The sequence below is a fragment of the Eumetopias jubatus genome, unplaced genomic scaffold (assembly GCF_037043125.1).
Source record: "Eumetopias jubatus isolate StellerSeaLion01/CBP00866 unplaced genomic scaffold, mEumJub1_p1.0 scaffold_2, whole genome shotgun sequence".
Lineage (NCBI taxonomy): Eukaryota > Metazoa > Chordata > Mammalia > Carnivora > Otariidae > Eumetopias > Eumetopias jubatus.
The window spans coordinates 30,940,005-30,964,491 of record NW_028274808.1 but is presented as its reverse complement, the minus strand read 5'-3'; the positions used below and the strand labels follow the sequence as shown (position 1 = coordinate 30,964,491).

The window sequence follows — 24,487 nt, the reverse complement described above, 5'->3', positions numbered from 1 at the left end:
GTGAGGAATAAAGGAAAATAGGCAAAGCGCTGGGCACAGGGCTTGGCATACGGTGGGTGGTCAATCAGAGGTGTGACTCTCTTCCTGTCTACTTTATTATCCTATCTCCACTTGCACACATGAGATGGTTCAGCTGTGGCCTAAAACATCAGCTTCATTCCAGAAAACCAGAGACACAGCAGGACTATGTATAATTCCTAGGAAAAATAGGGCCCTAAACCCCCTTAACTTCTGTTTCCTTCCAGCCTCCTTTGATACTTAGGAAGAGCATCACAGGGGCACCCAGATGGCTCAGTTGGTTAAGCGTCTGACTCTTGATTTCGGCTCAGCTTATAACCTCAGGGTCATGAGATTGAGCCCTGTGTCAGTGGATGCTGCTTGAGATTCTCTCCCTTTCTTTCTGCCCCCTCCATGGATTTCCCATGTGGGTCAGGAGCTGAGGAAAAGGGGGGGGGGGGAAATTGCTGCTTCACTTTCCTGGGGAAAGAAGGAAATTATGAACACATTTCATCAAGAGTTGTATCAATCCCTGAAAAGCATCTTGGTACTGAGACCTCTAGGGTATCTGGACAGAGGAAGTCCAGATCTTTCAAGAATAAAATGAGTGAAGGATCTGATTTGCCCAAATATACAATGAACAACTCTCAACGCCTTCAAAGAATCATGTGATCCTCTCATGCAAACTTCTCTCAAGAAATAAAACAGGGCGCCTGGGTGGCTCAGTTGGTTAAGCTACCGCCTTCGGCTCAGGTCATGATCCTGGAGTCCCAGAATCGAGTCCCACATCAGTCTCCCTGCTTAGTAGGGAGTTTGCTTCTCCCTCTGACCCTCCCCCCTCTTGTGCTCTCTCTCTCTCTCAAATAAATAAATAAAACATTTTTAAAAAAAGAAATAAAACAGTTGGATTTAATTATCAGCTTTTAAGATTTTATATGTATTTATTTATTTATTTATTTATTTATTTACTTGAGAGAGATGAGGGGTGGGCAGAGGGAGAGGCAGAGAATCCCAAGCAGACTCTGGAGCCCAACATGGGGCTCGATCTCACCACCCATAACCCATGACCTGACTTGGCCAGGACCCAGGTGCCAGGACCCACACACCCCTTAATTATCACTTAATTATCACCATGGTTAGCAATTCTCTTCCATATCTTATGGCTGGCTTTGGAGGACCATACAAGAGAGACTCTTACTGAAGGTGAAATGGGATGATCAAGTCTTCTGGCCCCATGCTCCTCCACAGAATTAGCTGTCTCTCCCCAAAGTGGTTCTCTAGTGCTTGCAAGGCCTTAAAATGAGGGGGCTCCTGGGTGTCTAAGAAGATGTTAGGGTAGGGCAGTAGGGATAAAGAGAACCCCTGACTCCTTAGAGGTTTTCCTGGAGGAAAACTTACATTTCCCTCTTTCTATGGAAGATTTAGAAACACCATTCTACTTCAGATTCCTCAAGTAACTTCGACTATATAATCCATCATCTTCTTCACTGTTTCAATGTCTTCCTCAATGAAATAACCAGACGTGTCTTCCTGACTCACAAAGGGCTGAGGGTCTGAACCATCATCTGGATGGGGGAGCAGGGGTAAGTTACCTAAATTGTATTGACACAATGTGGGAAATCAGCTTGTCTTTGATAAGACCTTTGGTCTAGGAAATGCTGGGAGACTGAACCAATCTTTTCAAGGATGTGTGCAAGACCAAAGCCCTTCAACCTGTATCTCCCCCAATCTATGCCATCATCTGAGGCACAGCCCCATGGCCACAATGGCCAAGGAGGGTTGAGGGTGAGGAACTGGGAAGGGGTGCATTGGACTTGCCAAATTAGAGTCCTTTAGTGCCTCAGGAGACCTCACTGAATGTTTAAAATATCAGGCTTAGAACATAAATTGTTATAGAACATTCTGTCTGATGACCAAATTCATGGTCCTTGTAGGTATGACCCTAGACGTTCACTGTCCTGAATGACCAGCTCTATCCCCATGAGAACTCCTGCTGTTCCTACCTTCAAGGCATCTTTCTGCCTTGGGGCTCTCTTTAGTCTAAGGAGGGTGGGAAGAAGTATTTCTCACTTCTTGTCAAGTTTTCCTTCAAAGTTGGAAAATTTATGCCCTAGAGGCACCTAGCAGGAACTTAATGCAATCAGGGTCACCTATCAACACCTTTCTCTTGAGCCAGTGTATAGAAAGAATTATTGCATAACAATTATACACATGTTTAAATCCTCAACACTGTTCCTAGAACATGGCTTAAATCGTATGGTAATTTATATACATGCACATACGTACATCTATTCCAAAAATACTTATTGGACCAGACACTTGGAACCACAAAAGTGGTTCATGTCCTTGAAAAATCTCTTATTAAGGAGGGCTCATGAAGCCTTCAAATTTAGGAAATCTTCGAATTATCCTTATAATCCCATAACATACTACATCATACATGAAGTGTTGAAAGAGATGCAGAGACAGGGATGATGACAATGGTGAACCACAGAAGAGGTGTATTTTTAGCTGAATCTTGCAAAATGTCAGGCACAGAAAGAAAAAGGGCATTCAAACATAAGTGATACCGTGTACAAAATCACAGTCAAGAAAGAATATCCTCTGTTCAAGGGACAACAACAAAAGCTTTGTGGCTGACCAATAGTATGTGAGGAAAAAGAGCGTATTTGGCATTAGAAAGACAGGCAAAGGCCAGACTGAAACCATTTGAATGGGACACACTACAATTTGGCTTTATCCAGTAAATAACAGGGACCAATAAAGGTTATCAAGCAAGAGAAGTAAATGATCAGATTTAAGTTTTAGTAAGATAAGGCTGGCCCAGCAGAGAGGCTGGATTTGAGAATAAGATCAGAGCATTATTTCTTTGCATAATTGCTAGAGAATTTGGCAGCGGAGGGGTGGGGGAGGGTGGAGACAAGGCATTCTGGGACCCACCCTTTAACTACTGAATCAGAATCTCTGAGTTCGAGGCCTGGGAGTCTGCATATGTAACATCTCCAAACAGAAGTGATTCACAGGGGCTCTAAAGTCTGAGGCGTAGACTAGAGTCAGAAAGACCAGGTAGGAAGCTTTTGCAATTGCCCAATTAAGAGATGAAATGTGCTGGATCTGTATGTGATTCCGATCCTCAAGACCGGCTCATAAGGAAAAACAATTGTTTTAAGACAATTACGTAATTAAGTGCTAAACTACTTGTTCCATACTGCTCTGTGATTTTAGCCAAGTTATTTAATACCTTAACCACCATGCTTTTAAATGACAAAGCACTCATATGCATAATCTTGTCTGAGTGTCACAAATTCCCAAGAGTTAGGGAAAGTGTTTATCACCTTCAATTAACAGATTAAGCTTAATTGAAAGATGAGATTGAGTCATTCTTATTTGTTTGCTTGCTTGTTTACTGTCTGTCTCCTCAGGCACTGAAAATCGCAGGAGAGTAGAACCCCGCTGACTCCGATGACCTTGATGGGTCCCCTGAGCCACAGTGCTTGACACAAAGTAGGTTCACGGTGAATACATTCTGAATAAATGAAAGACAGACAAGATAGAAATAAACAAGCGATGCAACATCAGATAAAAAGAAAGCATGGGGGTGGGGTGGGGTTAAGAGATTCAGTCTTTCCTCCAACTGCTATTTATTTCAACACCTAGGTGGTGCTAGATGCTGAAGATGCTGCCCCTAAGGTATTGCCAATGTCGATTTCTGGTTTGATTCTGCTACTCAGGAGCGGATAAGTCTACCTTAAACTTAACCTTCGGGCCTTAGCTCCTTGTTTGTGAAACGAGGGGCTGACCAAGAATGAGAAGGCAACTCGAGCTCTTTCCAGATCTCACTTTTGTCATTCATCTGCTTCACTCTCTTGCTCCAGTTCCTCCTTTTCCAGTGAGCAAAGGAACGTGGTAGCCGCCACCCAGGACCAAGTCCTTGCCCACGGAGCAGAAATGTAACGCCTCCCTAGAACTGGCTTCTCAGAGAGCAATGGAAATGACAGTGGCAGCTCTGGAGGCGGAAAACAATGTGGAACTTAATTGTTCCGTTTCCTCCAGGTCCTCGGCGGATGAGGCCGGCCCCCGCGCGCTCCGCGCATCGCACCGCGCGGCTCGCTTCTCTTTAGAGTTAAGTTTCCCGAGGACTGGGGAAGGCGAAGCGGGAGGCGCCCACCGTGCAAAGATGCTCTCCCCTCGGAGGGGGGCGGGCCTGCAAAGAATACCCGGGGCCAGCAGGAAGGCTCTCATTGGCCGGAGGGCGGGTGACGGACGCGGGGCGGAGTTTCCCGGGGGGAGTAAAAGGGAGGGGGGTGTGCGCAGCCCGTGTCAGTTTCAGAGTCCTGGCTGTTCACCTTTGCGTCCGGGATCCTGAGCCCAGCTTCCCGCTGAAGCGTTTTCCCTCCTCGGCGGGCGAACTGGGCGCCCCAACCCTATTCTGCAGCGCCCTGCATCTCCCCCAGCCTGGGGCCCCTTCCTGCATTTCCTCTGTGGTGTACTGATCCAGGGGACTTTCTGTCTGTTTTCTCCTTTTCCCTCTTTGTTGCTCTAAAACCATTTAAGCCCAAACCCGCCGCTCCGGAGGGAGTTCGATTTCTCCAGAAAGGCGGCTGCCGCGGGCTACACCGGCCCCTCCTGCGGACCCGAAAACCGGTGCGCCCACCCCGCCTGCCCTACCCGCCGCCTGCCTTCGTTCGCCGGAGGAAGCCAGCCTAGAGTTCATTGATGCACCCATTCCAGTGGTGTAACGGTGAGTCCCCAGGCCGGGAGGGCGAGCGGACGCTGGGCTGGCCGCAGACGAGGTGGGGCGCAAGCCTTTGAGATCAGACAGAGGGCTCGCGCTCTTCCTCTTGAGCTAAGTTTCTCATGAAATGCGACGCGCGAGAAAGCGTCCTGGCGCCCAACTCCGCTCAGCACAGCGCCGAATTTGGGGGGAAAAAAAAAAATCAGGTTTAACTCAAGGCCCGGGACTGTCTCTGAACGTTGCGGCGGGCGGGGGGCGTGGGAGCCGAGGGGTTCGCGGCCTTTGTGTCGCGGCTTCGCTCTTCTATCCCCTTCCCTTGCCTTTGTGCGCTCAAACTCTTGGTCTTTGTTGTGGTTGTCGGAGGAGAATAAAATCCGCGCTCGGGTTGGGATCTCCTAGAGGGAGCTCAAGTTCCCGGCCTGGAACTTTGCAGGCTATTTTAAATATGTATACAATGCAGCGTGCGGGACCGGGCGCGGGGGCGGCTTCCTCTGTGTCTTTGTTGGCTTCTCACTCGCTGCTAGGGGGCTTTTTTGTTTGTGGAAGACGCCAGATTAAAGAGCGTGTCTTTATTGGGTTGATAAAGCCTTGCAGATGTCTCGGCGCCCGGGTACCTTTGGGTGCAGGGCCAGGCCGGCGGGAGCCGTGCTCTCTGGCCCTAAGGCCAAAGAACCGCACCCGCACCCGAGCCTGGGTGGTGGCCGCACCTCCTTGCCTAATCACTCCTCCACCCCACTCTCTACCCACCCTCCCGGGCCTGGAGGGATGCTAAATCCATCTCACCTGAGGCTTTTTGGCATTTCAGGTGATACCGGTTGGGTTTGGGGCTGACTCCACCCAAGCTACCTTAAAGAAGGGCCTTTCTGAGCCGGTCAGTCAAAAGGTATTGGTTTTTGGATACTAATACCTTCCAGTGGCTTTGGTGTTTTAACCGTGTTGTTCCAAGGCATGGAGTTTCTGGAGAAGTGGGGGTGGGGGGCAGCTGGCCTTATCTCAGTATGGTAAGCTGGCCAGTTTGAAAAGAAAGAAAAGAAAAAAAAAACAAAAAAAAAACACCCTTCTTGAGAGCAGACCCCTGCCAGATCTTGGATGAATTCTTCCAAGCGGCTTTTGTTTTAAGGCAGGGTTTGGACAGCATGTGTATGAGCGTCCCCCATCCCCCTCTTCCTCTTGCTGGTAGGATCTAATTTCCTGAAAATGAACCAAGCTGTGTGTGATAGGCGGGCATTGGGGGACAGGGGGCGGAGGATGGGGGTGAGGGAGGACGGTGCATCCCAGCATCTGGGAAAGCTTCCCGTTGGCTGGGCAGGGGAAGCATTTCCCAGACCCACTGGTCTTTCTTGGCCAGCCCTTCTCTTGACGTCATTCCAGCCCCCAGCCTGCGCACCACCACGATGAGACACTCCTGATGTCAGGGCTTTGCTAGGTCAGCTGAGACAATGGAACAGAGACTTCAGAAGAACCAAGGTGGCTGGCACTTGATTCTGGCACTCCTATTTCATATGGGGTTTTTAGACCAGCAGAGGGCTTGCTGCTTTTTCTTGACACTTAAAGTGACTGATAGACCCTGTTCTTTGACTCCAAGGAGGAAGCAGTCCCTTCCCCCTCCCCCATCCCTTTGTTGGGGGTGGGGAATATCTGGAGTCTCTTTCCTCAGGTTGGTATTCTGCCCTTACAAGTTTTGGAGGAAAAAATGACTCCTACACCTTTTGGCCAATATATATCTTCACCATTGATTTTTAATTATAAGTAAATGTACCATCTCCTCTTGGCTATGAAGCTCTTCTCACCTGTATCTTTTTATCACATGAAGTCCCAAGCTCACTGACTCAGTCCTGGAACCCAGGAGAAGTCTCTGTCAGAAGAGCTAAGACGGTCAAGGTAAACTGAGGCCAGAGTCCCTGCAGAGTGCCTATACATATCCTTTACAATAGCAGTTTCCCAGGACGGGAAACCAATGAGGTTCTTTGGGACCCTAAAGATAACCAGGATCCAGCTCATAAAACGTGCATGGAGAGCCAAGAGGGATTGGGGTTAGACCCCCTTATGGCATCAGATGTTGCTGAAGTAGGGAGCCTAGAAGCAAGGGCTTCCTGTTGAACATAGCAAGGTTAGGAGCTAATTATTTAATCTTTTCAATAAAGTCTTTCAGGACAAGAACTACTTCTGTTTTTTTGTTTTCCCACAATGTCTAGGTCAGTGCATAAATCAGGCTCTCAATAATACTTGTTGGTTGACCGGTCATTCATTAGCTGAGGGCAGTTTCTGGGCAATTTTCCCAAATATCACTCTCCTTACTTTGAAGTGGAGCCTTTGCCAAGGGTACCAAGTTGTCTTGAAAATCAGGAGTTATTTATCTGTCAGCTAGTTAATTGAAAAGAAGCCAAACGCTGGGCGAGGCACTGGAGAATATACACAAGTCCAAGTCTGCTGTCTGTCCTCAGACTTCACTCAGACTTAGGAACGTTCAAGCTGGTTAGGACTATTTCCTTTCTGATTTCAGGATTCTAGTCGCACCTCTATTGCCGTGCCTCCCTTGGTACAGTGAAAGCTTTTGTGTTTTCTTTGTCCCTACACAGTAAAATCATCCAGTCATTCTTTGCTTTTTTATATTCAATGTCTGTCATGGCATTTGTCCTGTAGTCAATATTTGAGTTCACTTAAGTTGATGCTTGGAACAGCATCTGAGTGTGCAAGAACCAGAATGTGTGGTACAGGTTGTGAGCCCTGTAGAATTCAGAGGAAGAGAGGGCTCCCTGGGATATCATGAGGTTCAGGCTTGGTGGACTTGCAGAAGGCAGAGGGAGTTTCGGGCAGGGAAAAGTTGGCGTGAACAAAGGTCTGGAAGCAGGTTAAGGACAGTTTAGACAAGATACAGTGAGACAGGTTCCTGGTGGGTGATTCCATAAGACGGTGAGTGGGGGAGGTTGAAGAGACCCAGGGCGTGTGTGTGTAGGAGGACTGGAAGCCAATCACAACAAGCTTGGGAAATAGTGGTGGGCTAAATTAGAGGAGGGACCAGACATCAGTGAAGTGTCTGGGACAGAGACTTGGAATAGAATTGGGCCCAACATCTAAAAGAGGTTTGAAGGGAGGCTCATGATAGGTCACCAGACTGATCTAGGGGATGACAAGGCATGAGATGTAGGATGTCAAAATTGACTTCCAGTCCTTTAAACCAGTCTTCTTCTGAGTTGTGGTAGCACTGGAAATTATAATCTAGAATTCTGAAGTATATTTATGGGTTCTGGCTCCCAACCAAGATGTCAAGCCAGTGCTTAAAAACCCATGTTGAGGGCGCCTGGGTGGCTCAGATGGTTAAGCGTCTGCCTTCGGCTCAGGTCATGATCCCAGGGTCCTGGGATCGAGTCCCACATCAGGCTCCCTGCTCCTTGGGAGCCTGCTTCTCCCTCTGCTTCTCTCTCTCTCTCTCTCTCTCCTCCTCTGTCTCTCATGAATAAATAAATAAAATCTTTAAAAAAGAAAAAAACCCATGTTGAAGAGTTGAGTGCAGAGGTCTTTGGATACAAGACTTCTTAGCTGCTTGACGTTAGACAGCTTATTTAACGATTCTTTTTTTCCTGTTGAAGGGGGAAAGTAAGTTTCACAGTGGCATTACGAAGATTAAATTGGTAGCCTGAGAATGTGCTTGGGTTGTAGCAGGTTTATGGTAGATGCTAGTTTCCTTGTCTCCACACTTGCTGAAATGCAAGAATTGTATTATGCTTGCCTTTTGGATCACTGTAGCATTTTGTCCTGGTTGCAGGACAGAACATTCCATCCGGCTTATATCCTGTATATATTTTTTCGTACTGTTAAAACATTACAGGAAATTTACTGTTTCTCAAAACGAGTACTCCCAAAACAGCGGCTCCAGGATTGGTTCATCCAGCAGTAACTGCCATAATCTTGTCTCCTCTTTCCCTGCCCCTTCTGCCACCTTCTACCCTTGGCTTTATATTGAACAGCTTTCTCGTCCAGCTGTGACCTGGCTGTGAGCATTTCAGTTGTCTCAGGAAGATGTGACTCTTTCCTTGTCCAGCAGGACTTCGCTCTGTTTTTGGCCAGAACCCTGTCAACATACCTATCTCCACACCAAACCCTGGCAAGGGGAAGGTGACTACAATGATTAGTAGGCCAGTCGGGATTTACCCGAGTGATGGGAGAAGGAGAAGCGTCTAGTGGCGGGTCAGTGTTTCCCACAAGGCATGTGTAGGAATCTGCCAAGGACCTTGTTCAAAATGTAGATTCTGGAGAAAAAAAAATGGGGGGGGGCGTGCTCAAGTCATGGTCCCAGGGTCCTGGGATCAAGCCCCTGTATTGGGCTCCCTGTTCTGCGTGAATCCTGCTTCTCCCTCTCCCATTCCCCCTGCTTGTGTTCCCTCTCTTGCTGTGTCTCTTTCTGTCAAATAAATAAAATCTTTAAAAAAAAATGTAGATTCAGGTTCATTTTGTTCAGGGTGGGCCTGAGATTTTGCATTTCTTACACAAGATTTTGAGTCGGATGCCAATGCCACTATACAACTGCACATTGAGGCTTTGAGTACAAACGGGGAAAGTGGCCAGAGTAAGTGGCGCCCTGCAACACTTTCTGGAACACTGGCCCAGCCTTGGGGTGAACAGTTTCTGTTCTGGCCCTGGTGCAGCTTGTCTCCTGGAGCAGGTGACTTCATAATGACAACTGACCTTTGCAAGGGCACCTTGCGATTTTACAAAGCTTCGTTCTTAACACACAGACTTCGGTCCTCTCTGTTTTTTGTTTGTTTTTAAATGACAAAGGGAAGTTTAGATAGGTCTAAGTTCTTAAAGGTCACATCTCTAGGGAAAGGCAGTGTTGGCAACCCAAATACCCATGTTGGCAACCCAGGGCTCTTCATTTTGCTGCTGAGCTCTGTGAGCTTCTAGCTGATGGGATCAAGTCTTCCATTGGCTCGTATCCTTGATCCCCTAGGTGGAGATGCAGTTTTAAGTGCTAGATGTGCTATCCCATTTCACGGATGGCTTATTTACCCAAAATCACATGGCTGCTCAGTGTTAGAGCTAGGATATAGAGTTAAGCCTCTGTATCAAAGAGGTTTAGGAGCCCAGAGCCTGCCATTTCTCTCTCCATCCTGGCTGACCTGAGTAACATCAGCCTCGGTGGTACATTTCCAACAATCAACGATAAGTTTTCCTCTGCCTTTCTTTGCAGGGTGTTTCTGTGGCCTGGGACTGGTTAGTACCAACAAGTCCTGCTCCATGCCACCCATCAGTTTCCAGGACCTTCCTCTCAACATCTACATGGTCATCTTTGGCACGGGCATCTTCGTCTTCATGCTCAGCCTCATCTTCTGCTGCTATTTTATCAGGTGGGTGGCACCCTGGGTGACCTGGGGCAGGCAGGCAGGGAGAAGGAGGCCAGGGGTGGGGTGAGCCAAGTGAGACTTCCTCAGCAGAGTCCCTGGCTTCCCACTGGGGCCCCTGCTTTGAGGACAGGGCTTAGCCTGCCCTTGACTGGGCCCGTGACGCCTGCTGTTTCTATTTTCGTCAGCCTATCAAGTTGTCCAGGGCATATAAGGTCACCATTGGTTGGGCTGCATCGCATCTCTTGGCCTGTTACGCTAGGGTGGCCTAGGATTATTGTCTGACCAAGTAATATCGTGAGTCCATCCCTTCACTTTGTCTCCACTCCCCGCTCACAACTCTGGGTAGCCAGGGATAGGTGGCCATCAGTTACACCAGTAGCATGTTCCTCTGCCCTCCTGGGAAATCCTGTTGTCAGCCCTCCAGATGCTAATATTAGCAAACTGATGTCTGGAGAGCTGGTTGTTTATTCTGCCTTTTAAGCTCTTTATTTTTTGATAGTGGGGGCAGGAGGAAACACAATAACCCCCCCCAAAAATAAAAACGTCACTTGTTCTTATTACATAGAGATCCAGGGAAGGACTTGAGCATGGTAGGGCTCCTGAGGCTAGCCAAGCTCCAGGAATGGTTTCTTCACCTCCTGTTGAAAGACATGGGAACTGGTGGCAGGTTTTCTACCAAAAATTTGGGGCATGACTGGTATTTAGAGTGGAAATTAGTGTTTCTGATGAGGGCATGCTCTTGGTATTAACAGTTCCTCATTGTATGGGACTACCTTGCATTGCATACTGAGGAGTGTGGAGCATCCCTGGGCACCCTAGTGGTCCTTAAGGCCATTGTAATAACCACTCCCTACCCACCCCCCCACCTCCCCCCCCCACACACACACACTTGACCAAATGCCTGAGTAGCTGTCAGCTTGAGTCTTGCCAAATCATTTAAATTAAGATGAAGGAAAGGAGTTCTGGCTCCCTACTGAGAGGTCTTTGTGGGTCTGAGTGCTTCACCTGGAGGGAGGCTAGGGGGAAGGCAGACACTCTTCCCTTCCGTCTGTATTCCTGAAGCTAGAAGAGCTTCCTCTAAAAAAGGGGAAGTGCCCTGAGTGCCCCCAGCCAGCTACTTTAGGCCTCTTCTTTCTCAGAACTTAAAGTTCCTGGGACTGGAGTTTTCCACTTACATGTTTATGCAGAGAAGATAGTGGTTCACTTTCCCTCTTGTATGATTGAGTCTAAAATTTGCATAAGTGGGAATGAGGGCAATTCTTCTAGTAGCTCTCCGTCCCCCATTTCTCTTTCCCCAAGCCTATATTTTCTTCCTCAAACTTTCTGGCTTCCTGACCACCAGCCACCCCCATCTCCCCACACCAAGCAGTTCATGCAGTTCCCCAGAGACTGAAGATGGAGACATACCAAATACCAATGTATGATTCTGGGGAGGAGTCTGCAGAAGCAACTCTGGTACACACGCACGCTGCAAAGGGGGTGGGGTCGAGTGAAGAAAAATCTAGAAAATGGCCCTGGGCCAGGAAGTGGGTGACCACGGTTCATTTCCTAATTCTGCCACTAATAGGATAGGTGTGACCTTGGGTTTTTGCTACTGTTTACCAAGTGCGTTCTGTGTGCCACATTATGGTTGGCATTTTGTGACACACACACCCCCGCCCCCCAACGTATGTATTAGCCCACTTTGTAAATGAGGAAATTCGTGCTCAGGCAGGTACGGGTTTGCTCAGGATCCTATGTCGAGGAAAATCCAGACGTGGGCTAGCCTGGTGGTCATTAGCTAGAGTCTTTCAGATTCCTTACATTTGCCTTCTCTGATTCTTACTCTTTGAATGGGAAGTGAAGGGGCAGCTGTGGAAGGTCCCTCAGCACCCCCTTACCGCTAGAGATCGGGGTCCCTCAGGAGGACAGGCTAGGGAGCTAGGCCTGACTGACTTATTTTTGGCTGGCTGGAGTAAGAGAACAGAGCAATAACCAAAAGCTTTCCTGACTGCGGGCCGCTTGGCGCCAACTGTCCATTCTGTCACCCCACCTTCTGTTCTGCAGCCTGCCCAAAGCCAGCTGACCCCGGAGTTTCATGGTTCCAGAGGCTCGCTGCTGTGTGGCAGCCTGGGGGTGTCTATATATAGAAAGACACACACAAGCACAGAAGCCACTTCCTCTCCCTGCTTCTCAGTTTCCTCCACCGCCAAAATAGGCCCATGACCCCTGCTCTCCACCTGGCAGAGCTCATTGGCCAACACCAGCCTCCACTCTCCCAACTCCCCCTCACTCCTTCCTCGGTCCCCAAGAGCTGACCTCTGGACTACACAGGATGGAGGGGCCAGTGCAGTACAAATAGGCAGGAAAGGAACAATTCTTTTCAGGACCTGGCTGCATTGTTTGTTCCAAAAGGGAAAAGAAGCCAGGGAGAGCCCACTGGCAGTGGCGAGAAATGGTCTCATTGAAATCCGAGTATTTTTAGTAGCTTTGGTCACCCAACAGCTGAGAAGGCCACCTGTCCACAGTTGCTGGCACCACGGCCTCCACTGGATGGCCCAGGGGGTTTGCCCTTTGCTTTCTTTCTCTTGTAGCCTTTCTCAGCCCCCTCTCCTCACAATGTATACCTTCCTGTTCCAGAAATCTACACGCAGGGTGAAGGCTCTCAGTGTTCTGGTGGTACTGGGCTCAGGGGCCCCCAGCTACTGGAGGGTCGTTGACTGTGACCCTTAAGTGGAGCCAGGCAGACAGAAGGGCTGAGGGTTGGGGGGGGTACCCCGCACATCCCATGAAACAAGCAGAGAGGCACAACACAATGTGCTCAGAGCCATGTGGGAGGGGAGGCAGTGGAGACACCAAAGATGTGAGCCGTCCCCTCATTCTTGGAGTTAAGAAGCAGGCTCTTCACCACTTCCTTATTTGGTCTCCTACATAGCGGGTGACAGCCTCCCTCAGAAGGCGGCTGTGAGCACTTTGATCATGAGAACACACTCTTCCTTCCCCAGCTTCATTCGGTGTCAGCCAGGTAACCGTTGCTCCTTGAGGCTTTGGATGCATCCATGTCTGCCCCTCTTGTTTAGAGGTGGGGATGGAGAGGCCTGCCTGTGAAAGGCTTTTCTGGACTGAGTTCCCTCAAAGTTAAGGTTGGGACAGTGGGAGTCCTGGTTAAACCTTTGGTCCATCCCTCCAATGACCAGAATCTCTCCAGTGGATGTGTTGCCCTGGGCCTTGCTCCATGGTGCGGGACTCCACCTGGACTAGAGTTCCTTTGTTTTTTTTGTTTGTTTTTTTTAAGATTTTATTTTTAAGTAACCTCTATACCCGACTTGGGGTTCAAACTCACAACCCTGAGATCAAAAGTCACATTTTCCACTAACTGGGCATCCTTGGACAGGAGTTCTTTTTTTTTTTTTTTTTTTTTTTAAGATTTTATTTTGAGAGAGAGGAGAGTGCAGGGGGAGGGAGGAAGGGTGAAAGAATCCCAAGCCGACTTCATGCTGAGCAGGGAGCCTGACATGCGGTTCAGTCTCACCACCCTGAGATCACCACCTGAGCTGAAACCACGTGCTCAACTGACTGAGCCACCCAGGCCCCCCTGGACTGGAGATCTTTTTTTTTTTTTAAAGATTTTATTTATTCGAGAGAGAGGGAATGAGAGATAGAGAGCACGAGAGGGAAGAGGGTCGGAGGGAGAAGCAGACTCCCCGCTGAGCAGGGAGCCCGATGCGGGACTCGATCCCGGGACTCCAGGATCATGACCTGAGCTGAAGGCAGTCGCTTAACCAACTGAGCCACCCAGGCACCCCGGACTGGAGATCTTAAGAGGTTCCAGGTACACAGGCTCGCTGGGGCCCCTGACTTCTGTTAGTAACAGTGGAGGTAGGTGGCAGCCCGATCTGGATCTGCTCCCTGACTGGGATTTGGGCACGGCTCTGCTCTGCTCCATGTGCTGCACCTTCCCCGGCTCGGGCTGCAGTTCACCTTCTCCACAGTGTCCGTGGAGCGAGCGTCTTCTCTCACTCCTTTTGGTTGAGGCTTGTGATTTGAGATCTCTTACTCTAACTCAGATCAGCACTCTTATTTTGCAAAAGGACAAATATAGGGGCTTTGGAAGTCTTCCAGTCTCTTAATGACCCCACTGTACTGGGCAGAAGCAGCCCCGTGGACAATAGGGAGATAAAAATCTGTGGACACTGAAATTTAAGCTTCATATAGGTTTCGCAAGACATAAAATATTCTGGGGCCCCTGGGTGGCTCAGTCCTTAGGCGTCTGCCTTCAGCTCAGGTCATGATCCCAGGGTCCTGGGATCAGGCCCCACATCGGGCTCCCTGCTCCGCGGGAAGCCTGCTTCTCCCTCTCCCACTCCCCCTGCTTGTGTTCCCTCTCTCGCTGTGTCTCTCTAATAAATAAATAAAATCGTAAAAAAAAGATATTCTTTTGATTTCTACTTTCCACCACTTAAGAATAAAAATCAGTCTTAGCTCCCAGGCCCTATAAAACAAGTGCTCAGCTGGCTTTGGCCCTTAGGCCATAATCTGCCACACTGATTATAACTTGATGTTTCCTTCCAATAACCCAAATCTGGGGTAGGAGTGATCAGTTCAGAGGAAGCCCCATCTGGCTCCCAAGTACAGAAGGACATAGAGCTACCTGCTTAATTTGGAAGGTTTCTTTCATTGCAAATAAAACAGCAATAATAATAATGCATAATCATGGTCCCAGCCATTAGTTGTAGCCCTGCTAATGAACAGATGTTTCCCAAGTGGTCTGATATCGTTCTCAGGACAATGATGTGTTCCACCTAATGGGAAGCAGGACACAGTATGTGTTAAAGAGCTCAGGCTCTATAGTCTGGTAGACTTTGATTCAAACTCGCCTATGCTGCCAACTAGCTGTGAGGTTTGGGCAAGTTATTTAACTTCTCTGGACTTCAGTTTTCCTCTGTAAAAAGGAAAGCTCTCAAAGTACATGCGTATGTTAACACAGGGTTGGACGCACAGTAAGCCCTCCATAACTACGGTGTTCTTGCCATTAATAACAACGTGTGCTGTGTTTTGGCTATTGAGAGTTAGGTTGTATGTAGGCCACCAGCTCGAAACTGGAGGGGGAAAAGGGCAAAGGAGGGATCATCTGTGTTTGCTTGGTGCTGTGAAGGGGAGAGTATGCTTTGGTTCCAGAATACTTGAGTTCTCCAGGAGGAAAATTCCCCAGGGTAAACAGAGACTTATTTATCCTGCCGCCCTGGCTTAATGGCAATATCCCTTTTAAGACTATCTAACTCCTTCTGTAGACTCAGTAAGCAGCTTATTGATCCATAGACTTGGGGAGCCTGAAGAAAATGAGGTACTGGGAAACCACAGGCAGTAGGAATGAACCATTCTGCTAGAATGTGCTCGGGCAGAATTCCCCCATCTGTGGGAACTGCCAGAAAGTTTGGAGGCTGCTGGGCCCAGGAAAGAGCCTGAGTCTTTAATCCACTCTGGGTGACCCACATGGGTCCAAACCACACTCCGTGGCATCTCTGCGATGAGACAGCCCTGGGGTGAGCAGCCTCCCTGGCCCCAGAAGAATGGCCCCCTGCAACCCTCCTGCCTCTCTTACTCTGAATGGCTGTTTGTAGCAAGGCATAGTAATAACTAACCTCTTCTCTCCCCTATCTCTTTCTCCCCCAGCAAACTCCGGAACCAGGCACAGAGTGAACGATATGGCTATAAGGAGGTAAAGTGCTGCCTCTTTCCCTGAGACTTCCTGTCCTGTTCCTTGCCCTGCTAGGGAGCAGGCAGGATGCAGGCAAGCTGGTGCAGTGCTGGCCTGGAACCCCCTTGGCCTCTCTTCTGGCTCCCTTGGAAGCTGATGCTTTGTTACGGTCCTCACGTCTGGCTTGTCCCAGGCAGTGCCCAGAGCCCTCCCCCTCCAGAGGGAGAAGACCCTCCTGTGCAGGGCTGGCCACTCCCTTCTTTGTTGAGAGCACCTGGCCCTGTGGTGGGCTTCTTCTGACACCATGCCTCCTCTCTGTCTTCCCAGGTGGTACTTAAAGGAGATGCCAAGAAGTTGCAATTATATGGGGTAAGCGCACTGGGAAGCATGTAGGAAGGGCCGCAGCCGGCAAGGCAAATGGCAGCTTCTCCGTCCAGCTCTGTCTGGACCTTTCAGGAACTACTTCTTCTTCTTTCTTCTTTCTTCTTCTTCTTCTTCTTGTTTTGTTTTGTTTTTTTTTTTTTTTTTTTGGTGGGCAGCAAAGCCAAGGTTTCTTGAGTGATAGCAGAGTGATAATACAAAGCTCCCAAGGAGGGAGGGGACCCGAAGGGGTTGCCCTTTCAGGAACTTTAGACCCTGTCTTCATCTCCTTGGGCCAAATAAATGGGACTCATCCCAGCAGGTAATCCATGTATGGGATTCATGATGTCGGCGTAGGCAGAGAACCTAAAGCGATTACAGAAGGGTTTGAATAAGCGGGGACATGTGGCCCCAGGAAGGCTGCTCTGCATAATGTTGAAGGGGAGGGTGAACACCCCACTCCGTGCCAGAGTCCAGCCGCCTTTGCTTTTACCGCCATACATGCACTCTGTCCAGCCACCTGCGGATCTGACCCGTGCAGCCATCCCCGCAGTGCTTCCCTGTTTCCCCCAACCAGTATAGCAAGTCCTTGGGTCTCCTCCCATGGACTTTGCAGGAGGCCATTTTCCTCTTCCTGTTCTACTTGCGCTTATGAGATCATCTAACCTCGAGGTGTCCATCCATAACCCCAGACACTTGTGCACAGGGGGTTTGTGGTTGTCTGGGAGCCGGGAGGATCCGCAGGTATTGCTAGACACGAGACAGCCTAGGAATGCCTCATTTCATCTCTCTCCTTTTTAGATTTTATTCATTCGAGAGAGAGCACGAGTGGGGGGAAGGGGCAGGGGGACAAGCAGACTCCCGGCTGAGCAGGAAGCCCAACACGGGGCTCCATCCCAGGACCCTGAGATCATGACCTGAGTCAAAGGCAGACACTTCACTGACTGAGCCACCCAGGCGCCCCTCATCCCTCTTTTTGATGCCTGCTATTGCATTTCAGCAAATTCCCAGGTGTTCCCTAAGCCCTCCTTGAGAGGAAGAGTTCAGCTCTCAGGGGTTAATATATAAAGACAAAAAGCTGGATTTAAAGAATATTAAAACTGAACACCATATCCCCATCCTTAACCTCTAGTTATTGATACATGTCCCCTTGCCAAATATACCAGGAGAGAAAGGATTAAAAAATACTCTTCTAGAACAGTACTGGTCAATGAAGCTTTCTGTGAAGATGGAAATGTCTGATGTCTGCACAGCCCAGTATGGGAAGCCCTTGAAATGTAGCTGGTGCAATTGAGGAACTAAACTTTTAATTTCACCTTCTTTTGGTCAATGGAAACATCACATGTGGTTAATGGCTACCCTCTGACTCAAGTGTCGGTGGCTGATGAGGAAACGGGGCCATAGCTTAGTTTACTTGGGTGGGGATGAGCCGATGGGTGCATGTGGTTCTTGCCCAGCCTCCTTTCACACTACCCCTTCTTCCCACAGCAGACCTGCGCAGTCTGTCTGGAAGACTTCAAGGGGAAGGACGAGCTGGGTGTGCTCCCATGCCAACATGCCTTTCACCGGAAGTAAGTGTCCACTGTGGGGAATGTGCTACCCAGGGATGCCTTTTGAAAGAAAAGAAGCAGGGAGCATCTTGTAGAACCTGTAATCCCTACCCCCTCCCTTCTACCCCTTGCCAGTGAGGCCCTACATCCTGTCTGGACATCAGACAAGCTGGAGGGGTTGGACTGGGGCAAGGACAGAGATGTCCTGAGAAGCCGCTGGGCTCCAGGAGACAGACGGAACAGGCTTCTTCTGCCCACAGGTGTCTGGTGAAGTGGCTAGAAGTACGCTGTGTCTGCCCTATGTGTAACAAGCCCATTGCTGGGCCCTCGGAGGCCACTCAGAGCATCGGGATCCTATTGGACGAGCTGGTGTGAGTGCTGCTTCTATGCCAAGACCTGGAAAAGACCTCTTGCCTCATGGGTGCCTGATCCCTCTGCACAGCTACAGTGAACAAGGACTGTTGGGTGGTGATTGACATGCTTACCTGAAGGGGCAGGGATGCAAGGCTAGTCTCCCAGCATCAGGGTGAGACCAGTGTTGCCCCACCTTTTTGCCCCCTGAGGCCGCCTTCCCTGCTACTCAGAACTAATGGCGTCACCCATAAAGAACACTGTATCCTGGTACTGGATTGTCTGCCTGCCTGTCCCTGCTGGGGAAAGCCATCCACCCTTATCTGGCTGAGCGCTTGGATTTCACCCCCTGAGGGTTCCCCTTAGGAAGACAGGCTGCCCTGACCTCAAAGAAGGGTTAAGATGGGCCCTGCCCCACTTGTCACCTCCCTCCCCTCTTCACTCCTTGCTGAGGAAGGTGAGAAGGGGTGGAAGGAATGATCAAGGAACCATCAAGGAACCAAGTGCCTCCGTTGGAAGTGAGAGAGGCTCTGTAGAAAGTCAGGAAGAGCAGGGGACACAGAAAAAAGGAAAGTCAATGTTTACATGGGGCCTGTGGAAATAAAGGCTGGTGGGCAGGCCTGCTGACTACAGGGTAATGGAGGGCAAAGGCCTTCCCCCTGCTAGGATCTGTGGTGCTATCTGTTCACTCTCTTCCTCGGTTAATCTCAGAGCTTCCTATGCCGTGTTGGGGTTTGAGTGCCCCTCGAGAGGAAGGGCTTGTTCTACACTCAAATGAATTCCCAGGGGCTTTTTCTAAAGGAGCAAAAGGGGCCTAGGGATGGGGGTGTCTGTCTTAAGGTTAATTAAGGTAGCAGCAGATACCTCTTCCCCTTTGTAAATAGTATTTTTATACTTCATCCTCACCATCTCAGGCTTTATACATGGAACCCCTGAATGGATGGGGTGGGGTTTTCTCTCCCCCACCTGGAGTAGGTGAGGGGTGGGGCAAAGGTATGTATTTAAAGAAAATTAAATTTAATAACAAATTTCTCTTAACTTTTGCCTGTGGTTATGGCCTGTGTCTCTTGGCCCTTTTCTGCCAGCAAAGGAAAAAAGTTCTCTTACGGCTGCTTCTCACTTCTCCATACTCAAAACACATGCCTAAAGGTTCCCAAATCTTAAAAAGAAAAATTGATGTCAGGTTATTACCTGAATGCCATAGGACTAACATCCAGGTACTTTAAGGCCTGATTAAAATATTCTAGAAATGAGCTGAATGAGCCTGGCTTCAAGAAAGGTGATGTATGCCACCATGGTGTGTGATAGAATGCCAAGCTTAGTAAGACTTGAAATTAATAAAATCCTACACGACATTCAAGTAATTGTGCTCTTACTACCACTCAAGGTCCAGGTTGCTACCACAGAGGCTCGATCTCTTTCCCTTATTAAACTTTTTTCTCACCTCCTTGCTGACAATCATGGAAACATGTTACCCTCCTATACCAACATCTCTGAAGTGTTGCATCAACAAATTTATGCCCCCGTGTGCGCTCAGATCTTTTACCCATGCCCTCCATCTTTGCTCTCAGTGTCTCAAGGGCTAATGGATATGCAAAATGGACTGGGAGGGCTGAGAACAATTTTCTTGGCCATCATGAGCACGGAGCAGGTGGGCTGTGGTTCCTCAGGGTGGCCAATGGTCATCCCAGGAAGCAAGCCCTGGGTACCGTGCACACTAGGAATATTGAGCAAAGTAGGGTATAGTGGTGGGTCACAGATGTGCGAGAGCTGCCCATGGACCCAAAGGAGCCAGGCCTAAAGGGTGGGTGTGATACCCTCTCACCCCTGCAGTGGTGTCATGGAGGCTATTGGCACAGCTGGTGCTCATGCTTGACAGACCTGAGGTGTAGCTGGGGCATCTGCCCATCCTAGGGAAGTTACCAGCACCTGTCTTGGTGGGGTCCTTTGCCCGAGTACCTCCTCCACACTCTGAGGAATAACTCCCGCTCCTTAAAGCCTCTGCCCTCTCCTTGCTGTTACCAACCCTGTAGAGTCTGGTCTTTTCTTCATCAGGGGCCCCGCTTCTTCCTCTAGTCTGGCCAGCTTCAGTGCAGGGAATAAAATGCTTTTCCTAAGCAAAACCGCCCTCCCTCTAGCTCCTGCTGCAGCCTCATGGTGGATGCATTTCTGGGATGAGGGGGAAAGCAGGTTGGCTTCAATATTTACATGCTCCTCCTTCACCATCTCCCTTCCTCATCAGCGTTGGCATATTCCGATTAAAATGTTGGCACTAAAGTGTCTTGTCTGCAGACTTGAATAGCTTTGTCCTGAAGTCGAAATGACAGGGTAAAAATGCCTTGTATTACTTGCAGTGCTTCAATCCAGCTCGGTAGAACAGTGCACAGAGGTGAAAACTGTTTTTGTGAATCAGAGAGGAATGACAGTAACCAGTCACAAGGTAAATAGTCACTGGTCCCAAATACACTGTCATTAGTGTGGTCGTGTTTCTAGGGCACCTGCCAAGCTGCCAGGTGCTAGAAGACAGGACAGCCCTTGCCTTTGGAAAGGGTGTAAGCACGGTGTATTTGGAGTGAGCAAGCTCATGGGCCAGAAACTCTGAGCTCAACTGGTATGGAAGTGACAGCAGGAGTCCTGTGGGGAGGTGATACTGGAGCTGCGTCCTGAGGGAGTGACCTGGATGAAAGCACTCCAAGCGTTAACCAGCCTGGTGGGTGTCAGAGTGCACACAAGTCAGATGAAGCTCGGGTGGGGAAAGGCTGGGGGTGAGACAGTCCCGTGTGGGCCTGGAGCCTGGAACTTTAGGTTAGAGTGAGAATCCCAAAGTTCCTTTAGATGAGGCTTTTAAAAGATCCGAGCACCATTTGGAAGCTAAGACAATGCTTTTCTTCTCTCTGCACAAAATATTCAGAGGCAGCTACAGTGTGTGTAACACTACTTCTATTACTGAAGAAGAATTTGCATCCTGATCACGGTGTTTCAAGGAGTTAAAAAAAAAAAAAGGGGCACCAGTCGGTAGAACATGCGGCACTTGATTTCGGGGTTGTGAGTTTGAGTCCCACTATGGGCATAATAATTAGAAAAAAAAATCAGGTGCCTGGTGGCTTGGTCGGTTAAGTGTCTGCCTTCGGCTCAGGTCATGATCCTGCGGTCCTGGAATCAAGCCCTGCATCAGGTTCCCTGCTTAGTGGGGAGCCTGCTTCTCCCACTCCTCCCTGCTTGTGCTCTATTTCTGTCTCTCAAATAAATCTTAAAAAAAAAAAAACAACAAAAACCAAAGTAAAAAACTGAAGGAAGCTGAGTGATAATCATATATACCAGGATCTGAACTCCAATGATCGGTGGTAAGCAAGCACCATTCAATCAGAAGATAATGACCACTTAGCCACCAAATTCTTTCACAAAATACATTTTGCTTTCCTTTCTGTATATGCCCCTCTGAGTTTGGGATTAGGAAAAGAGTGTTGAGAAAAGCAAATAAATGGCTTACTCATAATTACATAGATGTGCAGATCTAAGTTCAATGTTGGCTTTGTTGACCAACAATAGCTTTGGAGGCAGACTGACCTCCATGAAGATACTCAAAGCAGGAGGTGCTATTAGCTCCTGGGCTGATGCCATCATGGAAGACAACCCCAGAGTACTGTCAAGTGATTTGTGTGCTTACCATTACCTAGGACCATGGATTTTTTTTTTAACTCCACAATAGATGACTTCTTTTATTTTTAAAGATTTTATTTAAGAGAGAGCACAAGCTGGGAGAGAGGCAGAGGAGAAGCAGACTCCCCTGCTGAGTAGGGAGCCCGACACAGGACTCGATCCCAGGACCCTGGGATCATGACCTGAGCCGAAGGCAGACACTTAACCAACTGAGCCACCCAGGCACCCCAGATTACCTCTTTTAAAGAATCTTCTGTGGATCCACCATTTACAAAATGGTTAACTGAAGTGGGAATAAGAAACTCAGAACAGAATTTGAAAGCCAGGGACTTGGATAGATTGGAAAAATGGGTGCCCTGAAGAATGGCACCTTCTTGTTCCCCTTGTCTCCCAACGGGTCTTCCATTCCAACTCAAAGTCATCCATTGCCCACTGGGGCTTTTCCCATTCTCACTAGAGCCTTTCCTGCCTCCCCAACTTTGCCATGCCCACCCACCCCCGACAGACTGTATCTTCCATTCTACCACCCTCTTTTGTCTCTAGCACCCTCTTCTGTCAGCCTAACATGGATGCCCTTGACCATATCACTCACTCACTACAGGTGAATCTGTCAAAGTCACATGCACAGATTCAGAGCAACAGATGGGATCCAATTGGAGACGAGAAGGTCAAATGATGATCAGTCATGTGGGGTGGTATATAATCAATGCCATTCATGGGGAGAAAAGCAAGCTGTTTACCCTGCCTCCGACCCCAGACCATCAACAACCCTGAATTCCTACTGGTCCTACATTTTAAGAAATCATGCCCATTTAATTCTTCCTTTAGTAAACTGACATACTGGGGTGCTTGGGTGGTGCAGATGATTAAGTGTCTGCCTTTGGCTCGGGTGATGATCCTGGGATCCTGGGGTGGAGCCCCGCATTGGGCTCCCAGCTCAGCAGAGAGCCTGCTTCTCCCTCTCCCTCTGCTGCTCCCCCTGCTTGTGCTCTCTCGTGCTGTCAAATAAATAAAATCTTAAAAAAGAAAAAATAAACTGACATACTATGTAGACGGGGGATATGACCAATGCCACCTTTGTGCTTTGAAGTGGCTTCTGCTTCTGTCCCTATATGACAGTCTCAACAACAAACCAGGGCGTGTGCTCTGTAGAAGGGGAAATGTCCAGTTGGTGGCTCCCAGTGATCTTCAGTCTTGTTGCTCTCCACCACTGCTATACCTCAGCACATTTTTTCTTATTCACTTTCTCTCCTTTCTTATTGCTTTTTTCTCCCTCTTCCCTTTTTCTTCATCACAGCTTATTCGTGACATTACTGAGAGCCCCAAAGCCACCTCAGAACCCTCCTGATGGGCCATGATTGTCATGAATGGTTCAAAAGATACACCAGTTCCCAAGGGTTTTTACCCAGATGATGGTGTGAGTTCCTCTGGGGGCCAGCTCTGGGTTTCTAAGTGCTTAATATTTGTATGTGCTCACGAAGTCTCAAGAAGGTGGTTGATATCCTCCAAGACAGGAAGAGAATCCATGATGACTTTAAAGGCACGATGCAATACGAGAGGGGCCGACAAATCCAAGCCCAACAGAAGGAAAACCCAGGTTTGCTTCAGTGGAGAGAAGCTGATTTGGAAGCACAGAGGGTGTCAAGTTGGTCATAAGTCAAGAAAAATCCAAACAAATCCAAAATGCAATAGCGTGATTGTACCCAGCCAGGGGGTCATCCTTTCTGCCCTCTTCAGTATTCTTCAGTAGTAACCAAATCTCCGTTAAATAATTTTACTCAGATTTTTATGTCTGCAGAAAAACAGAAGCTATACAAAGTCCTCTGAGGAAGGAACTGGAGTATTTTAAATCTGGATGGATAAAGAGGAAGGGGCAAACAACTTAGTGGTGGGCTTCAATATTACATTGCAAGCATAAACCTCCATCACAAACTCACAGTCACTCCAGAAATAGATTGTTTTCTTGCCTTCCAGTTGCCTTTGACCCTGAGCCACCAACTGTCTCCTCATCTTTGTGTACATAACTATGTTTGCCTTCCTCCCTAAATTATTCAGGAGCCTTGGAGTCTTAAGCAGATCACTCCTCTCCCCCCATCCTCTATACACACTATGAAACAACTGATCTGTCTGTTCTCTGAGCCCCAGAGACCCCACATCTATCATCCCTGGTGCCCGGGCTGCAGTATGGGAAGCTTGCTGAGGTGTTGAGGGTCCAGCTCAACCAAGAACCCGCACAGCTTCCTCCACTGACACCCTCTTGGGCTGCCACCTGGGAGCTAAGGTGACCGTCCCTGTTCACCTTGGGACCCAACACCATTTTCCTTTTCAGGTTGAAGAATAGAGTGAACCACCTACATTCCATAATGAACATATTGTTGTATTTGTTTTATCCCATATTTATGTATAATCAGTGTATTTTTCAAAGCATTTTAAAGTAAATTTCATAGACCGGGACACTTCTTAAATTTTACAGTCAGCTTCTCTGTTTGCAAGTGAACTGAGAATGACCAGAAATCTGCCTTGAATATGAAGATATGCACTTTCTGATAACTTGCTGATAAATACTGAAGGGAAGTTCTGACGTCAGGGTGGTTTTAGAAATTACTCAGATATGAAATCATTTTATATTTAAAATGAGGTGAGTAAAGCGTTTTTCACTGCCTCTGGTAACTTTTAACTTGGCTAAATTTTATGCTGGCATCAAGGAAAAAAGAAGGGACGCGGGAGGGGAGAAATGCATTGGGAGTATAGGACATCCTTCTCTTACTGCACATATTAACATTTCTTGCACAATTACCCATGGAATATTCTC

General features: G+C 48.4%; 1 protein-coding gene across 1 annotated transcript; it reads left to right on the top strand.

The window, feature by feature from the left end:
- The first annotated feature begins 4,332 nt into the window (after positions 1-4,332).
- Positions 4,333-20,292, top strand: RNF122 (ring finger protein 122). Its single transcript, XM_028089445.2, has 6 exons — positions 4,333-4,738; positions 9,924-10,080; positions 15,730-15,775; positions 16,082-16,123; positions 17,603-17,685; positions 17,925-20,292. Exons 1-6 carry the CDS (start codon positions 4,714-4,716, stop codon positions 18,037-18,039), a joined length of 468 nt encoding a protein of 155 aa, XP_027945246.1. The 5' UTR covers positions 4,333-4,713; the 3' UTR covers positions 18,040-20,292.
- Positions 20,293-24,487: the final 4,195 nt, after the last annotated feature.

What these genes read in the sequence shown, in the direction of transcription:
- RNF122 (XM_028089445.2), top strand. Translation starts at nt 4,714, where the DNA reads ATGCACCCATTCCAGTGGTGTAACG. An exon ending in TTCTGCTGCTATTTTATCAG is followed by an intron (nt 10,081 to 15,729) that starts GTGGGTGGCACC and finishes TTTCTCCCCCAG; the next exon opens with CAAACTCCGGAACCAGGCAC. An exon ending in AGAAGTTGCAATTATATGGG is followed by an intron (nt 16,124 to 17,602) that starts GTAAGCGCACTG and finishes TTCTTCCCACAG; the next exon opens with CAGACCTGCGCAGTCTGTCT.